General features: G+C 33.9%; 1 protein-coding gene across 5 annotated transcripts in view; it reads left to right on the forward strand.

Annotated features, from left to right (window-relative positions):
- Positions 1-22478, forward strand: part of CSNKA2IP (casein kinase 2 subunit alpha' interacting protein) — a 101324-nt gene extending 78846 nt beyond the window's left edge. For all 5 annotated transcript variants that reach the window (XM_029940659.1, XM_029940662.1, XM_029940661.1 and 2 more), the window contains exon 4: positions 19349-22478. In XM_029940659.1, the coding sequence (XP_029796519.1) occupies positions 19608-21767 (2160 nt within the window). In that variant the 5' untranslated portion in view covers positions 19349-19607 and the 3' untranslated portion in view covers positions 21768-22478. The remainder of the gene's footprint in view (positions 1-19348) is intronic.
- The last annotated feature ends 230 nt before the right edge of the window (positions 22479-22708 follow it).

Below are 22708 nucleotides of genomic sequence, written 5' to 3' on the forward strand. Positions count from 1 at the left end.
CCAAAACAGCAAGAAAGCAGAGCCAGTTCACAGGTTTACAGAGAAGTGGATCTTATCCTCACTTAGAATCCATTACCCCTCTGGATTTAATGCTCTGTGAAATATTCCTTCATTTGTTAATGAGGCAAGTGGGATTTTCTGTTGCCTGTCCCTTTAAGAAATATCCTGACCATTCTCAAAACACAAACAGTATTATATAGACACAGCTCAAATTTCATTGTTCTGTGGCAACGGTTCTAAGTAACTTATTGTGGGTATTCTCTTGCCCAAATTGCTAAATGAAAAAATCTGGTTCATAAAGATTGTAGGTCTGAATAAGCAGAACATCTTCAAACTTATAATATGGAAGACTTTTTGAGATAAATTTTAGTATCCATATAACGTATACCTCAAGGAAAGGGTGAAGAGAAAAAGAAAAAAGGAGGGAGAATCAGAAGATAAAAGAAGCATATTGAAGAGAAAAGAAGAAAGACAATCGTGTTTGCAGCACAGCATTCCTTAAAAATCTGCATCGCTTTACCCAAATGAGCAAGGTGGAACACATTATATTTAAAACTTGTAAACACTTTATCACTTTATATAATATGCATTACCACATGCCAAATATCTTGTGAATTTTAAGTGGTAACATTTGCAAGAATGAAAGGTTAATCTGTTATTCTGCACTGAAATACTAGATTAAATGGAATTTAAAAAGTCAAGATCATTAAGGGAGATTCCAAAATAGAGAGGTCGAGTGACATACCACCAGGATAACTTAAGGATTCAGAGAGGCTGATATGAATGGAAAAAGGGTATATAAGCTGTTTTCCCTCTTAAAGAACCTCTTTTGATCCTTAAAGGCACTTCTGGCCACATTTCATTGTCAAGCTGATGGTTGAGTTATATCATGGAAACAGGATGGCTTTTTCATTAAACATAATCCTTTCATGAAATTTAAACAAAATCTAAATTTAATTATAAAATACAAAAATGTACAAACTTTTAAAGGGAAAGAAATACTACATAAGTTCACAATTAAAATAATTAAAGCAACATTGGGCTGTTTGAAGCTGATGAACTATATCTACTGCAAATGCTATCTGATCATTCAGGAAGAAGGAAAATCCCCGGATGGTCGTGACAGCACATGGAATCTTGATATGTCAGTTTGCTGGGTAATTATGTACTGTGTTGCAGCAGCAAGAAAACAAAAACTGGAGTTTGTGATATTCTGTTTTTACCCTGAAAATCTTGATCTCATAAAATGGTCAGTATTTAAAATTTGGGAGCAAAACTGTTTCTAATTGTGTGTGTGTGTGTGTGTGTGTGTGTGTGTGTGTGTGTGTGTGTTTACAAAATTTTTAATAGAAAAGCATGAGCAGGGGCGCCTGGGTGGATCAGTCGGTTAAGCCTCCGGCTTTGGCTCAGGTCAGATCTCACGTTTGTGGGTTCGAGCCCCGCGTCAGGCTCTGTGCTGACAGCTAGCTCAGAGCCTGGAGCCTGCTTCCGGTTCTGTGTCTCCTTCTCTCTCTGTCCCTCCCCCTCTCATGCTCTGTCTCTCTCTGTATCAAAAATAAATAAAACATTAAAAAAAAAAAAAAGAAAAGCATGAGCAACACTGTCTTCCAGTCAAACTTTTTAGTGTTTATGATCAGGAAAAATTTATTCCAGGTTGGAATGAAGTCCAATATGTTTGAAAGTAAAACTCAAACTAGTCTTTATTTATTTGAAATCTACTGCTTGATTCAATAAATGTACTATTAATTAGATCCAAAAATGATTGATGCCTTTTTATTATCAAGCTGTAACTATTCTTTTTAAAAATTGTAAGTAAATGCCAAGTTTAGTTTTTTCATACTAGTTTAATTTTCCATTTTTCTATGTGGTGTCTAAGTAATATAATGCTAATGGTACCATAGCCTCCGCCTGCTATCTGTCAATCGCTTTGAAGATCACAGCCTGCTTCGAGGGTACCTAAGAATTTATCTTATTGGAGGGCCATTAACAGAGAACAAATTCAAATCCCATTAATGGTCTTGCTCAATTAGTGGCAGATGTTTCAGAATTCATGGCATTCTGCCCTCAGTTAAATGGAAGCTACTATATTTCAAGTTCAGCTGGAGTTTACCAGGAACTAGAAAATTGTGCAATACCTTCATTATGGGCCAAGAAGGAATTCTTCAATCATAATATTATTATAAAACTTTTCTTAAACATCTTCAATCTTGTATTGTATATAGGCTATATATTATATTAGAAAATGACAAATTTATGATATTTTTCTAAGTCAAAATAATTGCCAATATCAGAAATGCTAAAGTGTTTTAAGAATCTTAGCATAAAAACAAAATAAAGTTCAATTACTATTATAAAGGATTGATTCGTTACTCATGTATCTCAGACCAGTTTTAAAAATGAAGGGCCATCATTATTTGCTTCTTTAATATCAATTTTAATAATATTGAGTAGTTAGTAAGTTCATACTATTTTCTAGGTCCTGAACTAAATACATTACACTTTACTTATAATAACAGCAACTTCCATGTTAATCTTTCTTGGATTACAAAGGTGGTATATGGAAAGAAAATTATAAGGGCTAAGAAAATTATTCAAAACACTCAATGAATGGCAGAAGCCATTTCAAGCACAGACCTAATTTCCAAACTCCTGTTCTTACTGATTCTGGCAGAGCATTTCTGTCTCTACTTCACATCTAGATATTTCAGCAACAAGTTTCAAAAATAATGTCTACTCTAAGTCTATAAACTGCTATCAGATTGTCACAAAGATGTATTTATCATCAACGTCTCTGAAACTTTTACCAGCTTCCTGCTAGCTACTAGTTTACATAAAATGATTATACATCCACATTCCTTTGTATTGCCCCCAAACTTCTGTCTCACCATGCCCATACCCCTGATTTCCTCCTCCACCTGCCTCAATGACTTCATATTCCCTGAGCGTCCTCATGCTTTTCTCCCTACTTTCCCTCCCTCTCCAGCATTCTGGTCTTTGAAATTGTGTCCCCTTAATGGTTTTGTACAAATACGACATCATTCCCATGAAATCCTTTCTTTCTTTTTTTTAAAGTTTATTTATTTTTGAGAGAGAGGGAGATTGTGTGCATGTGTGTGCATGAGCAAGGGAGGGGCAGAGAGAGAGGGAGGGAGAGAATCCCAAGCAGGTTCTGCACTATCAGTTCAGAATCCAAGTTGGGGCTTGATCTCACAACTGTGAGATGGTGACATGAGGTGAGATCAAGATTTGAATGGTCAACTGACTGAGCCACCCAGCGTTCCCCCATAAAATCTTTTCTAATAGCCACTCTATCTTCCAGTCTCCTCCAATCCTTAAGTATCTTGCATGTCCCAGTTTTGTTTGACATTCTATCCACTGCCCTTTTGAAGCCACTGTTACTATGTATCTGTTGAGTAATGTCTCATCAGTAAGTCGAATGCAGATGCTTCGGAAGAGTGCTGCATGTGTCTATGCCAATTTCTTTTCATAGAACTTTTTTTGAGGTCTATAATGTAAGTTAGAATTTAAAAAAATTAAAAAGTAATGTGATCGCACTCTGTAATAATAGTTTTTATATGTTAACTGGTCGATTTAATTTTAGTTTAGTTGCTTTTGCAAATCAGAGTTAGCCACTACCAATAACTGCATGTGCACCAGGATTCAGTGCTTTAAAATTTTTTTTGCTATGGTGTGGAGAGGAAAAGTTTGAAACCAAAAGCTGACCTCCACTTTACATTTGCTGAAGTGGCTTGTGGTTTATTTTCCAACCTGGGACAGTTTTGGGAGATAACAAGGTAACTATAATTTAGGACAGTCTTGGGAAATCCTGGTTTCATTAACTAGCTAGGCAAACTTAGGAAAGCCATTTAATATATTTAGATTCAGTTTCCTCACTGTGGATGACAAGTTTGAACTACACATTTGAGGTTTCTTTCATTTCTAAAATTTGTGAAAACTGTAAAATATGTACTATGCTATAGAATGTACAGCACATTGCCAATCTGTGATACTATTAATACTTTACCATGTGTTTTGCATTTTGGATTTGAAATTCAGCAAAATGTGAACGCAGGAAATGGTAGGGCAAAGAACCCTTCTGGTATAAAGATAAAATTTAGAAAACTATTAGTTGGAGTTAAGGAGATTAACTCAAAAAGAGTTCAGTAGCAATAAAAAAGGAATAGTTAATAACAACAACTAGCCTGTTATCGATGAATACAGATACTAAACATAATCTTCAGGTTTCAAAAAGGAGTTGTGTGGGAGAGGATTTTGGAATCTCTAAACTCTGGTAGATAAGACATAGGAACTTATCCAGAAAATATGTATGTGGCAGTGGACATGAAAAAAGGGTACACATCTGTTTGCATTAAATGTTTTAGATTTTGGGGCACTTGGTTGGCTCTGTTAGTTAAGTGTCAGACTCTTGATTTTGGCTCAGGTCATGATCTCCCCCTTAAGTGAAACATGTCTCTGCACTGACTGTATGGAGCCTGCTTGGGACTCTCCACCACACCCCCCTTTGCCCCTCCCCTGGTTTTGTGTGTGTGTGCATGTGTGTGCACTCCCAAAATAAATAAACAAAAGTAAAAAATAAATATTTTAGATATTCCTGGATAATCAACTCCCAGGGTTCTAGGAAAATTTTTTAAATGTGTTTAATCCAATTTAAATATTAGCATTGATTTACTTTTGATTTTTTGTTTGTTTTCATGTAGAAACTATACCTTTTGTGTCTAAAATGACTTTAGAGGTGTGTGGTCTGGTTTTATATTGTAAACTCTAATGCCTAGAAGTTGCCTGCTTTTCTAAAGTCACCTCGAGATTATCTCAGCCTCTTTATGTAGCATTTTTATATAGTCATCCTGTTACCTCATCCCAAATGCCAGGAAATAGCCTGACCAGATGCAGATAAAAATATTACATTCTGTTTTAATGCCACTATTTGAATTTCAAAAAAGAGGAAATGATCCTTAATTGTAGATTCGGTTGTTATTTGCAGGTGCAAAAGGGAACTTTGGCTGCTTCATTTAATAACTTGTTCCAAGAGTTCAGAGGTGAATTAAGAGGATAGTACAATTTAATAAATGCCCAACTTAACTAGGTGTTGCCTGGAGAAGTTTATGAGCCCTTCAGGGAAGGAGCAGTATATTCTATTAGCAAAAGGACTTCTATTAACTAATCACACAGCATCAGAATGGTGTAAACTCATTTTTCTTTTTAAAGATATCCCTGCTTAATTTTTTATCTATTGCCAAGAAACTGATTAAAGTTTGTTGTTATTCATGGTTTGGGTTTGGAAGACTTAGGTGTGTTTGAAACCTGCCTAGTCCACATTTCCACTTAAATAATTTAACTTCTGCAGAGTGGGATATTTTATTACTGTGGGAAGAAATATAAAGAAACTTAGGGATTAAATGGAATATGTTTCTTGGTTTCCTACATTAACTGATTTTGAGGTTATTTCTTCCTTCAGCTGTTGTACCAGGGAAAAAAAAAGCAATAAAAAAGTTATATGGTGCATTTTCATGATTGATTATCAGCTGGGTCAAATCCTTAAACAGTAGAAGTGTTTTCTTGTCAAATTCTTCAGTTTCAATAGTGTGATATTTTGCTCAACATTCTTATACATTTTAAAAGTCTGATATAAATTGGAAGATAATCTTTCAGTTGGAGAACACGATTTTTCTCCTTAATTAAATAGAATTGTCTTATACTTACTGTGAAGTTATCTTGCTACATCTACATAAAATAGTTTTGATTTCGTTGTAGGTTCTTCCTTTCTCATTTGTTGTGAACTGATTGTACATGGACTTTATATTTTTGTCCAAATGCGTGCTTCCAGTAGACAGATCAGAATGAAATGTGATATGTAGCTATATTTTTACATGAGTTTTCTACAACCCAAATTTAACTACTTGCTTATCATCTTTATAAAATGTAGTGAGTTCAGTTTTAAAAAGATCATCCTAAAAAGCAGAAAAGAAGGGTTACGCAAACCTTTTTTTAATAAGTTGTGAGTTTTTAAAAAATTCTATAGTTCTTGGGAAGATTTAAAAATTAAATAGCTAGACAGTAAAGCTAACACCAGAATTGGAAGGCTGAAACCCATATATCTCTTGTACACTTGCCATGATAGATTAGGATATACATATTTCCTACATGTAGGATACACACATTGCACACACACATACACAATCAGGTCCTGTTAATTTGCATTTGGCCTCTGAGATCTTTATTGGGTATTCATATGTATATCTCAATATGCTGTATTTCATTTCCTTATAATTACATAGCTAATGGAAACATCATGGGTTCCCATAGGCAGGAACACTCAAATACAAATCAATTGTAATGGGTTATGGGAGAGGTATCTACATAATTTAATTTCCCACCATATAATTAGGCTGTGGTAATTATTTTATAATAATAAAATGATAATTTATTAATCACACATGCTTTACTAGACATTCTACCAGGCACTTGAACAGCATTTTCCCACTTATTCCTCACAGCAAACATGAGATAACCCACTACTATTGTCTTTATTTTATAGGTGAGAAAACTAAGGTTTCCAGAATTTAGATAATTTATCCAAGATTATAGAGCTATAAAACAACATAGTTGGAACTATAATTTTAATATACTTCATCTAAACTAAAAAAAATTACTGAAGTATAATTGAGATACAATATTAGTCTTAGGTGTATATCATATTGATACAACAATTCTATACATCAGTCAGTCTTCACCACTAGGTGTAGTCACCATCTATCACCATATGTTTTCACAGTAGCACTGATTATATTCCTTATGTTGTACTTTTCATCTCTGTGACTTACTTGTTTTATAATTGGAGGTTAGTACCTCTTAATCCCCTTCATCTATTTTGCCTGTTCTCCTAGCTACCTTCCCTCTGGCAACCACCAGTTTGTTCTCTGGATTTAAGAGTCTGTCTGGTTTTTATTTGTTTTGTTTTTAGATTCCACATATTAGTGAAATCATCGAGTATTTGTCTGTGACAACATGGATGGACCTAATATTATGCTAAGTGATCAAGATTTTTTAAACCGTCTTATCAAAAATATGAAAATTATTGGGGGCACCTGGATGGCTCAGTTGGTTAAGAGTCCCTCCCACTCTTGATTTTGGCTCAGGTCATGATCTCATGGTTTGTGAGTTCGAGCCCTGTATTCTGCCATCAGCACAGGGTTTGTAAACATATTGTTTATATTAAGTGTCTGTTTTTTGGCACTGCTGTTCAATATAAACATCTTGATTTTACCTCAAATGCTTAAAATTGTTGACCTAGCAATTTTTGCTTGGGATTCTCCCTCTCTCCTTCTCTCTCTGCCCCTCATCATGTGTGCACACATGCACATGCATTCTCTCTCAAAATTAATAAACATTGAAAAGAAAAATATGAAAATTATTTTAACCCTGTTTGCATAATTTTTTCCTGATTACAATGAGTTCTTAAAAAGTCTTGTCATATTTTTTAATACACAGAAACCTGGTTCAATCACTAATCATATGTTATGATTAGTTAATTAAAAATTGAGATATTTTCACTGTACTTTTATAATATAAACAAGCTTTTTTCTAATCTAATTGCTTTCATAATACCCATTTTAACTTGTATAAAAAGAGAAATAAATATATGTTTGCTCTTAAACAGAATAATGTTAATATACAAATTCCATACTCAGGTAAATCCATCCTAAAGAAGTTGTGAAAATAATATAGAACATGATTTTTCAGATTTAATTATTTTAATGATTTTTGTTTCTTATACACATTCAATACTCTGGCTAGTTATATAAGTTAAAATATTCTGTTCAGTACAAGTGGGTTTGTAAACATATTGTTTATATTAAATGTCTCGTATTTGGCACTGCTGTTCAATATAAAATCTGGATTTTAACTTGAATGCTTAAAATAGCTGATTTTTGATAGTATTCTAAGTGAGGAACCATCTAAAAACAATGAGCTTGATAGGAAATAGAAGAAGGGTTTAGGAGTAGGAGTTAGGAAAAATGAGAGCAAATTGAGAAAAGAGGTGCGTAGATGTGGGTCAGAGAGAAAAGGTCAAGAAGATGAAGAGAAAAGTCTTGGAAGGTATGTAGAGCATGACTGAAAACAGATGCTGCCAGCAGTCGAGGGAGAGGCAGAGAGGTGATCATGATTCTGAGGGTTATTTATCTTTTAAAGATAGAGAAACAGAAATCAAATGTCCTTCTGTATCCAGAGAGAACCTGAAAGGATTTCTCCTGAAAGGAGAAAAATCGTGAAGTCAAAACTAGTGTGTGTGGCCCACAGGGCAGGCCACTGTTTTTCATAAAAATGGAATTACTATCAATACTTACTGAAGAGGGTTGTAATAGAGGAGTAAAAGCGTTAATGCATATAGCAAGAACTGGGAGAAAGCTGTCTATTATTCATTTCACCACAATCGTTTCTATACCGCTTCATTTGCCACTCCTCAGTTTTCAATGAATAGAAATATTTGGGGAATAGAGGGATAGAAAAATAGTAAAGGGGTAATGGAGTCATTTTGATTTATTTGTGATATCAAAGGTCTAAATAGAAATTTTCATTTTTTTGTTTGTACTTTCAATGTCATGTTTTAAGAAGTATATGTGACAAAATTCCTTTTGTAGTATCACAGACAATGCTTCCAAGAGAAAATATTGGAGGATAGACTCGTAGGAAGAATTTTAAAATTTGTACATCTTAAAACAAGATATTAACTAGGTAAATGAGAAAACCAAAAGTTGATTTATATTTATTTTTATTAAGCTTATTAGAAGAAATTCTAAACAAAAAGTAGCACTGGAGCTCAGACAAAATTCCTTTAATCATAAAATCAAGAGCATAGAAGAATTAGATTCATCTTTTTGCATGGAAGGCTTTTTAAAAATTATCGAAACTAGTGAAAATTTAGGTGAAGAAATTAATAGTAGCTTATTTCAAAAGTCCTCTATGCTTATGAAAATAAGTAAAAGGTTATGCAGTGCCTATATGCAGTAAATTATAGAAATGTTACCTGCCTTCATGACAATATTTTGGTTTGTCGTCATGAGAAAACTAATCTCTTGAATTTGGAAAAGATTAATATAGCTATCTATTTGCCAAATAAGATATTTTAAAATATCTTATTTCATTCTTATCTTAAAATGGTTAGCATTGGGCTATTGTCAAATACATGAAGGTGTAGAAATGTTATGTATATGCATTAACTAGTTTAATGCATTTGGAACAAAATCTGCATTACTGAAATCTGATCATTTTAGGTTCAGACGGTAAGGGGTGTTCTGTTAAGTGAAAAACACAAATCAAGCAATATGAAGGCAATGTGTAACCTACCAAATTATCCATTGGAGGCTATGTTCTTGATTTTGTATAAGCAAAATATCTTGAATTAGACATGCAATGTAATCAACAGGTCTCTTAATGTGTCATGGTTTTCCATAAAGTCCTTCCCTTTGTTTGCACAGCTGCTTTCTAGAGACCTGTATATCACATTTCCCTTATATTATTGTCACTGCTATTTTAAACCTAGTGACTATTTCCAGGAAGAAAGTTGCTTGTACAAACGTTTGATCTTATGAAAACTTGATCCATTGTTTCATTATCATAGATAGTTTTAATTTTTCTGTAGTCAAGATATTTGGATTGTCCAATATACTGTTAAATTGTGACTTCATTAAAAAGAAAGACATGTTTATGTAAATTTATCCCAGAGAGTATAGTATAGCATATTCCAACATCTAGTCCCATTCAATCATTTTGTTAGAAATATTATGATATAGGGCAATTGTTTTAAGATGATTTATTGACTTTGAAGAGATACCTTAAACCTCAATTCAAAGGCTATGTTGATTTTAAAATAAAATTTATAAGCCAATAATGCTATGAGCTTAATACCAAATTACACAACTGACTTATTTTATTTTTTTTCACAACTGACTTTTAAAGCATAAACACTTCTAATAAAACACATTGACATCAATAAACTTTGTATTAGCAACCAGAAGCCAATTAGCAAGACACTGTGCTATTTGGTTCCTACCTATACAGTCTGATTATTCACGTTCATCTTAACGGTCTCACTTCTCTAGTTGATTGTTTCCTCTACTCAACAGTTACCTCCAGGATAAGTTTTATATTTTTTAGGACTACATGCAGAGCCCTTCTTCATCTGCTTCCATCCTCATCTTTCTAAGATGCCCTCATCCAGTAACCTGTGTTACTGCCACAGTAATTTCTGTCCCTGAATGTTTTAAGTTCTATCATACTTTTGTGCCTTTTCTTAAGATGCTTCCCCCGTGATTTTCAATGGGGAAATGATTGTTCAAAAATCTAGTTCAGTTGCCTCTTCTTTGAAACTTACTGGACTTCTTATCTGACTGAGAAGTTCATACATTTCATAAAACCATAACTATGATAGTGTAAAACATTCTCTATTTGACAATACAAACACCTACATATGCACACAGGCTTTTGTTACTTGAAGGTAACATGGAAAGAACCTCAAAACTTTTAAATTGTGCCTTTATGTTGAACAGCTTGATGATTATTATAATTAATCAAGTTGATATTATAAGACATCACTGTCTTTGGCATCTTGTGGATTTGTTGTACATACTAACTTTATTGGAACTCCTATTTATATTATCATATAGGTCACAAGTAAAAACTGTTAAAAATATCAATCTTGAATGAAATGATCATATTGGGTGAGTCAGGGTCTATTTTCCAGGTGTGATTAATTTTTTAAAGCAAACTATGTAAGGGAAATATTTGCAGTATTTGTGATTAAAAGTAGACATAATATATAAAGAACCCTTACATTCAATAACAAAAAGATGAACACACTTATTGAATCATGGGTAAATAAAGAGACCACTGACATAACAAAAAGAGAAATATAGGTAGCCAAATTTAGTTGATATTTAAAATATGGATATTAAAATAAATGGTCATGGGGTAGAGGCCAGCAAAGAGAAAAATAGCTGAGATATTCTAGATCCTGAATTTGTAAAGTAGGCAAATGTCACTTATCTATTACTGATGGGAATGTATTTTTGGTTTTACTTTTTAGAAATTCACTGGAGGAAATTTAGCAAAATATTTTAAAGTCTTAACATCTAAAATTTTATCCTGAAAAAGTAATCTAAAAGAAGCAGAGATGTACAAAAATATTGGTTGGGATAATGATCTTCAAAGCCTTGCTTTTAAATAGTAGAAATACAATAATGCCCTTATGAACATCAGTCAAAATTATATTTGGGAAGAATATCCAAATACATGGAAATACCTATGTTATTTCACTAGCCAAACAAAAAAGAAAATAGGTACAACATATTTGTATAAAAATGAAGATACATAGAAACATTGGAATGATATACACACAGTAATTCTAAATGGTGAGATTATGGATGATTTTTGTTTTCTTGATCATATTCTTTTCTAAGTTTTCTATAGTAAGTATGAATTACATTTATCATCAGAATATTTAAATAATTAGTTTTCCTGAAATTGAAACAGAAAAAATCACAAGCATAAAAGTTAGTAGATTTTTACAAATCATATTATCTAAAACATGTCTAGACTGGGCCCATGTTTCTTTAGTTATCTAGGACATGACAACAGAAAGGATAGACAGTGTTGAATACAGCTGCATAATGGATGGTAATGGATAGATTTCTGTAGAACTCATGGTAGGGTGGCTTAAAGTCCATTCCACTAATGGCGCCATGTATTTGGGTGACAACTTAAAAAAATGTATTTATTTAAATTCAAGTCATTTAACATACAGTGTTGTGTTGGTTTCAAGAGTAGAACTCAGTGATTCATCACTTATATGTAACACTCAGGGCTCATCCTAAAAAGTGTCTTGATTGCAGGTAAAAAAATGACAATTTTCTCAAAGCTCTTACATTGAATGGAGAATTGTAGAGCTCCTTCAGAAAAATTATATTTATTTTTCTGTGCATTAGAACATGGCCTTTTCAGTATTACTTCTCCTCACACAGAACGCAAATAGTGTAGAGCCTACAGGATTGTCTAGCATGGAAGTAGCTCAAGTTTCTTTACTAAGAATCATTGAAGCAGTCATATTTCCAGTTTTCATGAAACTTCTCTTGGGGAAAGGCACGTTGACAATCAGGAGTGTGTATAGATGACCATGCATGTATATGCGGGTATAATAGAGTTCAGAGAACATAGCCCCGGAGTATGAATCTAAGAGATTTCTCATGGGTTTATATTTGGAAAAAGATGAAAATAGAATGTCTGAGTTCAAAGTAGAAATGTCAGGTACTAATGTCAAATACTCATGTCAGGCTAGAGATAAGCCTTGGATTACGGAGATTTCTTCTGAAGTCTTCTGTACATTGAGCCAGTGCGTCTCATGCAGTGGGCTCCCGAAAGAGGATTATCCTCTTTGAGTGATCAATCCTTACTCTGACTCTAGTGCTTAAGAATTGACTTCCCAGAAATTCTCTAAATTCAAATCTTTTGAATTGCAAAAATGATTTTGACATAAGGATATTTTAGATTTTGAGAGTTTGGCAGACAGGAGACACCAACCATTTAAACAGATTAAAACAGATAATGCTAGGTTACTCTAGACTAAAATTTAAAAAATAAACAGACATTACATGGTCTATTAACTCAATTTGAAATCGCTGGAATATTAATATATATGTACAACAAGGATGCTGAATATTTAGAAATGCCAAACCAATCTTTACCAATTTTAAGGCATCTATGCATTTACATTTTTATCGCACGGGTTTTCTGGGGGCCTCTTTGATTTTTTTGAACTTGTTGTATACACATATTTCTATTTTGATGGTTTATTGAGAACACAAAGCATTTACCTCATTATATTGTCTTTGTTCAGAGGTCTCACATTTAAGATATTAAATGCGGTTGGTTTGTTGTACTCTTTTTGTTTTATGTGTGTGTGTGTGTGTGTGTGTGTGTGTGTATAAATTTGTCATAATTTTGCTCCTAAATTCTCAACTGAAGATGGGATATCTGAGATGAGAAGTAGTGGTATTATTCTGGGGTGCCTGGGTGGCTCAGTTGGTTAAGTGTCCAACTTCAGCTCAAGTCATCATCTCACAGCCTGTAGGTTCGAGGCCCGTGTTGGGCTCTGTGCTGACAGCTCAGAGCCTGGGTCCTGCTTCAGATTCTGTGTCTCCCCCTCTCTCTGCCCCTCTCATGCTCATGCTCTGTCTTTCTCTGACTCTCAATAATAAATAAAAACATTAAAAAATTAAAAAAAAAATTAGTGGTATTCCATTATATGAAGCTACTGTAACTTGTTGACTAATTCACCTGCTAAAGAACATAGATTATTTTCAGTTTTGGACTATTAAACTAACATTGCAATGAACATATTTCTACAGGCCTTTGTATGGACTGGTAGTTTCTTTTCTCTTGGATAAATACAAGGAGTGGAATGGCTAGATGGTACGATACATGCTATATTTAGCTTTCTAAGAAATGGTCAAACTATTTTCTAACCTTCTTGGGCTGTTTGTCTGTCTGTACGTATATATTTACTTATTTATTAAATGTTTATTTAATTGATTTTTATTTAATTGATATTTCTCCTCTGAATTGCTTTTGCACATTCTAAAAAATCAGCTATCCATATATGTGTGGGTGTATTTCTGAACTTCCTATTCTGTTCCAATAATCTACTGGTCTACCTTTATGCCCATAGAGATCATTTTGAACTTCCTGTTCTGTTCCAGTGATCTACTGGCTTACCTTTATGCCCACAGAGATCATTTTGATTGTTGTTGCTTTAAAAATATATATATTTATTTTTGAGGCAGGGGAGGGGCAGAGGGAGAGGGAGACACAGTATCTGAAGCAGGCTCCAGCCTCCGAGCTGTCAGCACAGAGCCTGATGTAGGGCTCGAACACATGAATCCTGAGATCATGACCTGAGCAGAGCCAGATGACCAACCCATTGAGCCACGCAGGTGCCCCCAACTGTTGTTGCTTTTTAATAAGTCTTAAAGTCAGGTTAATTTTTACCTTCCAATTTTCTTCTTTTTCAAAGCTGTTTTGTCTCTTCTAGTCCTTTTGCATTCCAACTCTTCACCCAGATTTTCCTAATATTAACATCTTACATCACCATTGCACATTTATCAAAACAAAGACATTAACATTGGTACAATATTATTAATTGAACTATAGATTTTAATAGAATTTCATCTTTTTTTTTCTACCTTTTTGCTGATCCAGGATCCAATCCAAGATACCACATTGCATTTAGTCATTATGTTTAGATTTTTTTCTAATCTGTGACAATTTTTCTATCTTTCCTTTTTTTTTTCCTCCATGACTTTGACACTTTTAAGGGGTATTGATGAAATATTTTATAGAATTTTTCTTAATTTGGGCTTGTTTGATATTTTCTCATAATAAGATTGGGACCGTGGATTTGGGGAAAGTATAATATCGTTTTTATATTGTTGGATTCGACTTGGTAAAAGTTTGGGGTTTATGCATTTATCTGAGAAATATAAGTCTATAGTTGTTTTTGTTTTTTTTTACATCTCATAATGCTTTTGTTTGGTTTTGGTATTAGGGTAGGACTTGATTCATAGGATGAGTTATGAAGAAAATTTTCCATTTGAATTTTCTAGAAAAGTATGTACAGAAATGGAATTGGTTCTTCCTTAAATGTTTGTTTAAATGCACCAATGAAGCCATAAGAGTCTGAAGTTTTCTTTGTGGTAAGGTTTTAAACTGAAATTCGATGTTTTTAATAGACATAGGGAGCCATAGTTTTAGAATTCATTTTTAAGTAAACGTTGGAAGTTTGTGTCTTTCAAGAATATGTTTCTTTCATCTGACTTTTCTAATATATTGGCATAATATATTTAGTATTACCTTATTATTCTTTTCAATATTTTACTAGTTGGTAATATATTACTAGTTGGTAGTATTATCACCTCTCACTCCTGGTGTTTGTAATTTATTTCTCTCTCTTTTTTTTCTTCCTGACATGTCTGACTAAATGTCTTCAATTTTATTGAAATCAGCTAGCTTTTGGTATCCTTGATTTTCTGGTTTCTATATTATTAATTTCTTTTCTAATCTTTTATTTTTGTTTCTACCTAATTTTGACTTAATGTTCTTTTTCTCTCTTTGCTTAATAAGCAAGCTAATGTCATTGGTTTGAAAGCTTTTTTTGGGGGGAGCGCCTGGCTGGCTCAGTTGGTTGGGCATCCAGCTTCAGTTCAGGTCATGATCTCACAGCCTGTGGGTTCAAGCCCCAAGTCAGGCTCTGTGCTGACAGCTCAGAGCCTGAAGCCTGCCTCAGATTCTGCGTCTCCCTCTTTCTCTCTCTGCCCCTCCTCCACTCACACTCTGTCTCTCTCTCTCTCTCTCAAAAGTAAATAAACATTAAAAATATTTTTAAAAAAGAAAGCTTTCTATTTTTTTTCTAATATAGTCATTTAATGCTACAGGTATATCCCCCTCATAAGTTCTGCTTAAGCAGCATCCTAGTGTTTATACAGCCTATTTTCATTTGTTGCAAAAATAGTTCTTAACTTCCATTTTGACTTTTTTAGCCAATGGGTTATTTAGAAATATATTCTTTTATACTAAATGTCTAGTTACTTTTCAGATATTTTGTTACTGATTATAATTACTTTCATTGCCAAATTCAAGAACATATTATGTATGATTCAAACCCATTTGAATTTATTGAAATTTGTTGTATGGTCTGTAATGTTTTGGTGCAATCCCACGTGCATTTGAGAAGAATGTTTTGGAGTGAAATGTTCTGTGAATATCAATTAGGTCTAGTTAATTGATAGGTTTTTTTTCAAATCTTGAAATACAAAATCTTATTGATTTTCTGTTTGTTTCTATCCATTAATGAAAAAGTTACTGAAATTTCCAATGATAATTTTTCTATTTATTAGAAATATGTTTTGAAAAAAAAGCAGAATGAAGGAGCACGGAGCATTTGTGCATTGGAAAAAGAACTGAAAGATGCAAAAGAGGCAAATGCAGTAAACTGTTGGCTTTCTTTATTACTAGGAATTTTTATTTCTTCTTTATAAAATTTTCAAGTAATTGCTCATTTTTGAAATAGGGTATTTTGTTAGAGCAAATTGTATATAAAGTATTTATGGTCATCATATATCCTGTTAAGCGTTGATATTTAGAAAAATTCTTGGTTCATATATACAAATTTAGTAAAATGATTCATTGAATTTTCTGAATTTTAATATATTATTGACTCATTCAGGTTTTCCATATTCTAAATTGAATTTTTAATTATATAATATGCTAGATACTTTAATTTTTGCCTTTTCAATAGTTATAGTTCTTTTCTTTTTCTGTTTTTTTTCTTTATTACATTGCCAGATCTTCCTAAACAATATTAAAGTGTAATAGTGACTGCATGATGAATATGCTGATCTATTATCAGCCTGTAATGGGACTGGCTCATAATTTGATATCAACTGAATGATTTAATTGTGCTTTCAGATAGAAGTTTGCTTTCATTTAATAACTAGTTTTTTCTTAGTAGTTTACTGAGTTTTAAGAGGAAGGGAGGTGGACTTTATAAAGTGACTTTTTTGAGCATCTATTATGATTTATTTTGAATTATGAACATGATGAATTATAACATTTACTAATAAATCATTACATTGTATGAATAAGATCCATTTGGTGATAGTTGGTAATTACTTTATTGTAATGTTAAATTAAATTTTTATTCCTTTTAGGAATTTTGCATATGAAATAAGTGATATTTTATTATTTTTCTTTTTGAACTTTTTTGTCATGGTGTAATATCAAAATTATGTACAGCTTTTTCATAGGACAAATTTAGACTATTTCTATATTTATTATATTCTGGAAAGGTTTATATAACACCATGTGAATCCCTTCATTGAACGTTTGAAAGAACTCAACTATAAAGAGAATTTGGGCACAGAGACTATTTGTGGGTTAATTTTTTTCTTAAGTGGTATTCATTTTCTTCCATAGTTAGAGCAAAACACATTCTCTGAAATGAGAGTGCCATTTACTATGTTAGTCTGAAAGTGGAAAACATTCAGAAATGCTATTTTTCTCTGGTTTTTGTCTTAAATAGATTTTTGTTAGTTCCATTTGTTTTGAATTTCTTTATTCCTCTATATATGATAGCAGGATTTCCACATCACATTCTTCTTCTTTTTTTTCTTCAAGTTTTCATTACATCTGGGTGCCAGATCTTGGTTCATCCTTTAATGTTTCACCTTTCAGTGCAATTTTGTTTCAGATGTGTCTTTTCAAATTAGCATCAAGTTATGTATTTTTTAACTTTTTATTGAAGTTAAGAAACATACAAAAATACACATAGTGTAAGTGTTAGAGCTCAATTATCACAAGATGAGTTCATCCATACAGTCATCATCCAGGTCAAGACACAGAATATCACCACCACCCAAAAGTTTTGCTCCCTTCTCATCTCTACCTCCCAAAACATATTCATTGGCTTTTATGATCATTGTTAGCATGATCTTATTTTGTACTTTCATATGTAAAATTTTAAAATATTTTTTGGGCATATTATTCTTTTCATTCAACATTTTGTATGTGAGATTCATCTATGTAGTTGCATGATGCTAGACTTTCTGCTAATTTTCATTGTTGGTTGGTATTTAATTGAATGAATATATCATATATATTTATATGTATTTATATATTCTGCTATTGATTGATAGTTAATTCTAGTTTGGAACTATTATGAATAATGTTCTACTGGACATCCTAGGCATGTATTTTGGTGCAAATCTTCATTCATTACATGCCTATTGGATTATACCTAGGTGTGAAATATAATGTATGTGTGTGTGTATATATAGTATACTAATTAATCTATATAATTACAAATTCTTGGCTTTATCTGTTTTTATTTCATTTTATTTTACTTTAGTCATATTCTGATAATGTGTTGTAGTATCTCTCTGCCTTTTAATTTTTTTCTAATGTTTATTTTTAAGAGAGAGACAGATTGCGAGCAGGGGAGAGGCAAAAAGAGAGGGAGACATAGAATCCAAAGCAGGCCCCAGGCTCTGAGATGTCAGCACAGAGCCTGATGTGGGGCTCGAACTCACAGGTGAAAATCCCCTTCTAAGGGAAGGGGAAGATTAGGGAAAAACCTTCTAGCAGTAACAGAATTGATAATTAATTGGATAAGGTGGCATATATGAAGAATACATTTGTCCATCAGAAATTGGGTTGGTAAGTCATGGAACCATAAGAAAGAATCATGAAACCAAAGTTGGACAGTTTACATCATCAAGGGCCTTAAGGCCAATAACGTTATTGGCTGATCCCAAAGTCTGTTGCAATCACTGTCAGTTTTTGTCATATCATGTGTCTTAGCCTTAAAACCTGAAGAACAAATGCTTGACCATGAAAATGCACTAAAATACTGTCATAGTCTATTATGTGTCATCTTTTGAAAAGCAGCACATCTATCTTTTCTGAGCTTGCATTACTTTTGGCCAATGATATATTTCTGGGTGTGTGTGTGTGTGTGTGTGTGTGTGTGTGTGTGTGAAGTTCTGTAGTTGATTTTTAAATCATAAACATAACAAGTGTGATTGCATAGGACTAAAAAAGAGAAGAGACCTGGTTTTTGAACACTAAGAACTATATTGAGCTGAGAGGAAAAGAAGATAATTTAATGAAGGCCTGGAGAGAAATGAGAGAATGAATGGAGAAAACCAGAGTAAAAGGAAATAATATGTACAAAAACATTCATTTTCAAAGGTAGTAGTCAACAGTTTAAAAAAATACAGTGGTGAAAAATAAGAACAAGACTAAAGGTATGCAATAGACTTTCAAGTAGGATTATGAACTTTTAGAAATAAGCAAAAAGATGATAATAATAGATAATTGAATCTAAATTGAAAACCAGTATTTCAGAATTTCCATTTCACTTTTCTCTAAGATTCTTTTATTTCATGTAACAAACTTATTATAGATTATTTTTTTTTACTTAAGTCATCAAGAAAGGAGTACCAGAAATGGCCATTGCCTTTTATTTGAGCATCTATTATATCCTGGACAATGCTATTCATTTTGTATCCTATTTAGTCTTAGCTCAATAAGTTAAATATCATATTTATTTTATGGATATGTGAATGGGGTTTAGGAAGTTTAATTCAAAAGTTGTACACAGAATAAGTAGCTTGGATTTAACATAAAGCCCATGCTCTAGTCACTACAACAAATTGTTTGAGAAAATTTTAATAATCCTATCAGGATCTATTCTGAACTCTCTTCACTGTTTTATTAACAGGCACTATTTCCTCAAGAGAGAGAGAGAAAAATAACTCTAGGAAATGAAAGAGAAGACAGAGGAGAATATCAAATGGTGATAATTTTTTCAACCTCATCTACACTTCAATTTTGAGACACTTTGTAATATTTGGGAATTAACAGAGAAGAAACAAGATAGAAGTTAGAAACTACTTCTATGGAATCCAGATAAAAGACTCAGTTACTAAAATATCCCACAAGCCAACTGTTTTCAAATAGACCTCCACCACTAGCACAAGATGGTGCCATTGGCATATTATGATCAAAAATTTGTGCCATTAGAACACTCTTACCAACTGGCCACAACCAATTCATTGACATGTCAATACACAGGTGAAAAACTAAATCAACCCAATAATCAGCCTGTAGTCAAAGTGCAATCCCACAGTAATCTCCTTGCAGTACCTCCAGTTAACTCTAAAAAGATGGTACAGAGCTGCTCAGTATTGCCCTTTGCCAAGACTCAGGACACAATTTTACAGGACTTCTGTAACAACTCTCCAGAAGCACCATTATCCCAATCCAAATGTCAGGCCACACCTTCACTGGACCAAAAATCTTTACTGCGACCTAATCTGAGAGCCCTGAGCTCATCTTTGATCCACCCTAAATCCCTGACAACAGCTTCACTTGACCTTAATAAGACATCTCCATCACTGGAGTTCAGTCAAACAAACTTGAGCTCACGATTACCCCTCCCCAAACCTCAGACCACATCTTCCCGAGACATTTGCTGGACATTAGTTACACAGAAGTCTAATCAAAGAGTCTCAAGTTCATTATTATTTCCACCCAAACATCAAGAAACACCTTTCCTTTGGAAATCATCTTCTTTGAGACCTAATCAAAGAGTACTTAGCACAGCATTACCACAGTCCAAGCCTCAAAAAACATCTTCATTGGATGGCCTTTGGACATCTTTATTAGTGTGCAGTCAAACACCTTTGAGCTCACCACCACTCAACTCTACATCTCAAATACATGACTTGCTTCAGTCATCATGTTCATTGGAGTCCAATAAAAATAGTTCTGAGCTGTTACCTGACTCCAGACCTCAGACAATAGCTGTATTGAGCTCTAATTCCAGTGTTCTGAGGTTACCAATGTCCCACTCAAAACCAAGGAAATCACCTTTAGCACATTCCGTCCACCAGACTAAGAGTTTGCTATTATTCTCACCTAAATCTCAGACGGTGCTTACACTTAATCAGGACTTCGGGACCCTGGGCTCACCAGTTTGTCACTCCAAGTTTCAGAACACCTCTTTACCAAATGACAAACACAGAGCCCCAGATTTACCGTCACCCCAGTCTAAACCAAATGTCTCAGGTCAATCGTTATCAAGCTCTAAACACTTTATCAGGAACATAGCCGCTTCAACACTGGGCTCCAGATTCCAGAGTAAAGGCGGCTTTGATCTTTGTGAAAGGACAGCATCAAATAAAGAGGTTTCATGGAGTTTAGATTATATTCATCCCTGCATTGTTAAAGGTGGAACTGTCCCTGATGATGTCGTAAATAAAATTGTCAATTCTCTCTCCAAGACCAGAATCCAGAGGGATCTCTGTAGGCAGATTCTCTTTCGAAGGATGAGGGGAGGGCCAAATCCTCATCCTGGCCCCCGCCTTTCATCAAATTACATGGTATGTTTAACTTGTGCTTCCTGCATAAAGTCTCAGTGTAACCATCTTACAGGAAGGAAAGACCCTCGTGGCGCAACTCTATTTGTCATACCAACACCTGAGCTCAGCTCTGAGGGGGAGATAGAAGTGAAATTGGTTTTGCTCCTTTCCATACCCAAGACTTTTCTCTCATCTGGTCTTCGATCCTCTGTGAAAGAAAATCAGCCTGATGAAGTCCCTGAAGACAACATTGAAGGAATGGAGAAAATGCAAATTCTCTCCTCATCTGAACCTGATATCACCCAAGAGCTACATAGCAAAAACAAACAGCTGACAGCAGCCCCTGGGGACAAAGTTTTAAGCCAACAACCCCAGGCTACTGACTGGCTACTTTATATTAAGAAAAGTAATAATTTTGAGCCACAGTCCCTGCCTATATCATCTTCATTCTCTACATCCTCCTCCTCCTCTTCATCATGTTCTTCCTCCTCTTCCTCTTCAACTGTGCCCTCTTTACCTCCTCCTCCCAAAGAGTCTACCACATCTACTCCTTCAGATTGTGTGTTCACTAAGGTACTTACTTACCACCGGTTGCCTCCAGGGGTCTCCTGGCTTGAATTTATACTTAGTAAAAATCATCAGCCACTTACTGGACAACCCCAACAAAACAAATCACCATCTCCCAAAACAAAGCCTATGAGGAATAGCACCACAGTAAAAGGGCCAAAGGTACCAAAGATACTGTTCAAAATTTTCCAGACAAGGTCTCAAAAATGAGAGAAATATTGATTAAATTAACTTTTGTTTCTTTGAAAGCAATTGACCTCTTAGTTCTTTGAAACTAGAGTTTGATTTCCTATCATGCTTATTAAAATTCTTAGTAATAACTAAGTGTGAGTGTATATTTTACCCGATGAAGCACCTAGTTAAGGGGAACTAATTCTCTTAAGTCTATTTTCTAGTTAAATAATAGACTATGATTTCCTAGAAGGCAAAACTGAATCCCAGGTTTTTAACCAAAGGCCTGGCTTATAGTAGCCACTATATAATCATTGTTTACATGGATTAATCATAATTGGCCATAGCCTAGAAATACCTCATCTATCTTGCCCTGAACAGTATCCATCACACTGTTATTCTCCTTCCTCATAGAATATGCCAGTACAGTATCCTTAAGCCAATTCATGCTCATCTGTTTTCCTATCTCTAAAGAAAATTTAGATCATGTTCAATAGATAAGAATAGAGAGGAACCTTTGCTCTAGTTATGTGCTCCTTGGGAAAATTCTTCTATGCTAAGATCCCAATACTCTGAAATCCAACCATCTATTCAACCTTTGTTAACAAATCTCAGGAGAGAATAACTAACTGATACAAATAACTTTACCTATTGTCTGTGCCAATATTTAAATTATAGGTTCCAAAGTCACCTGTTCATCACTTCTATCTATACATCCAAAATGGGTGAATAAAAATGTTTTGAAAATGGTTTTGTTCCACTGGGTCTACTGGTCATGGGAAGAAAAGGGAGTTTTCTTAATCTACTCACCTTAAGTGATCATCCCCAGGGGCTAGAATTAGTATCACTTGCATGCACTGAGGACTCACAATTCTGTTCCACCAGCATCCTTCTGACTATATACTGGACATTTCCAAGTGGAACTTTGCACAGGTATCCCAAACTCAACATGACCCACTAGAATTTATTATCCTTACATA

Source organism: Suricata suricatta, chromosome 5 (assembly GCF_006229205.1).
Source record: "Suricata suricatta isolate VVHF042 chromosome 5, meerkat_22Aug2017_6uvM2_HiC, whole genome shotgun sequence".
Classification (NCBI taxonomy): domain Eukaryota; kingdom Metazoa; phylum Chordata; class Mammalia; order Carnivora; family Herpestidae; genus Suricata; species Suricata suricatta.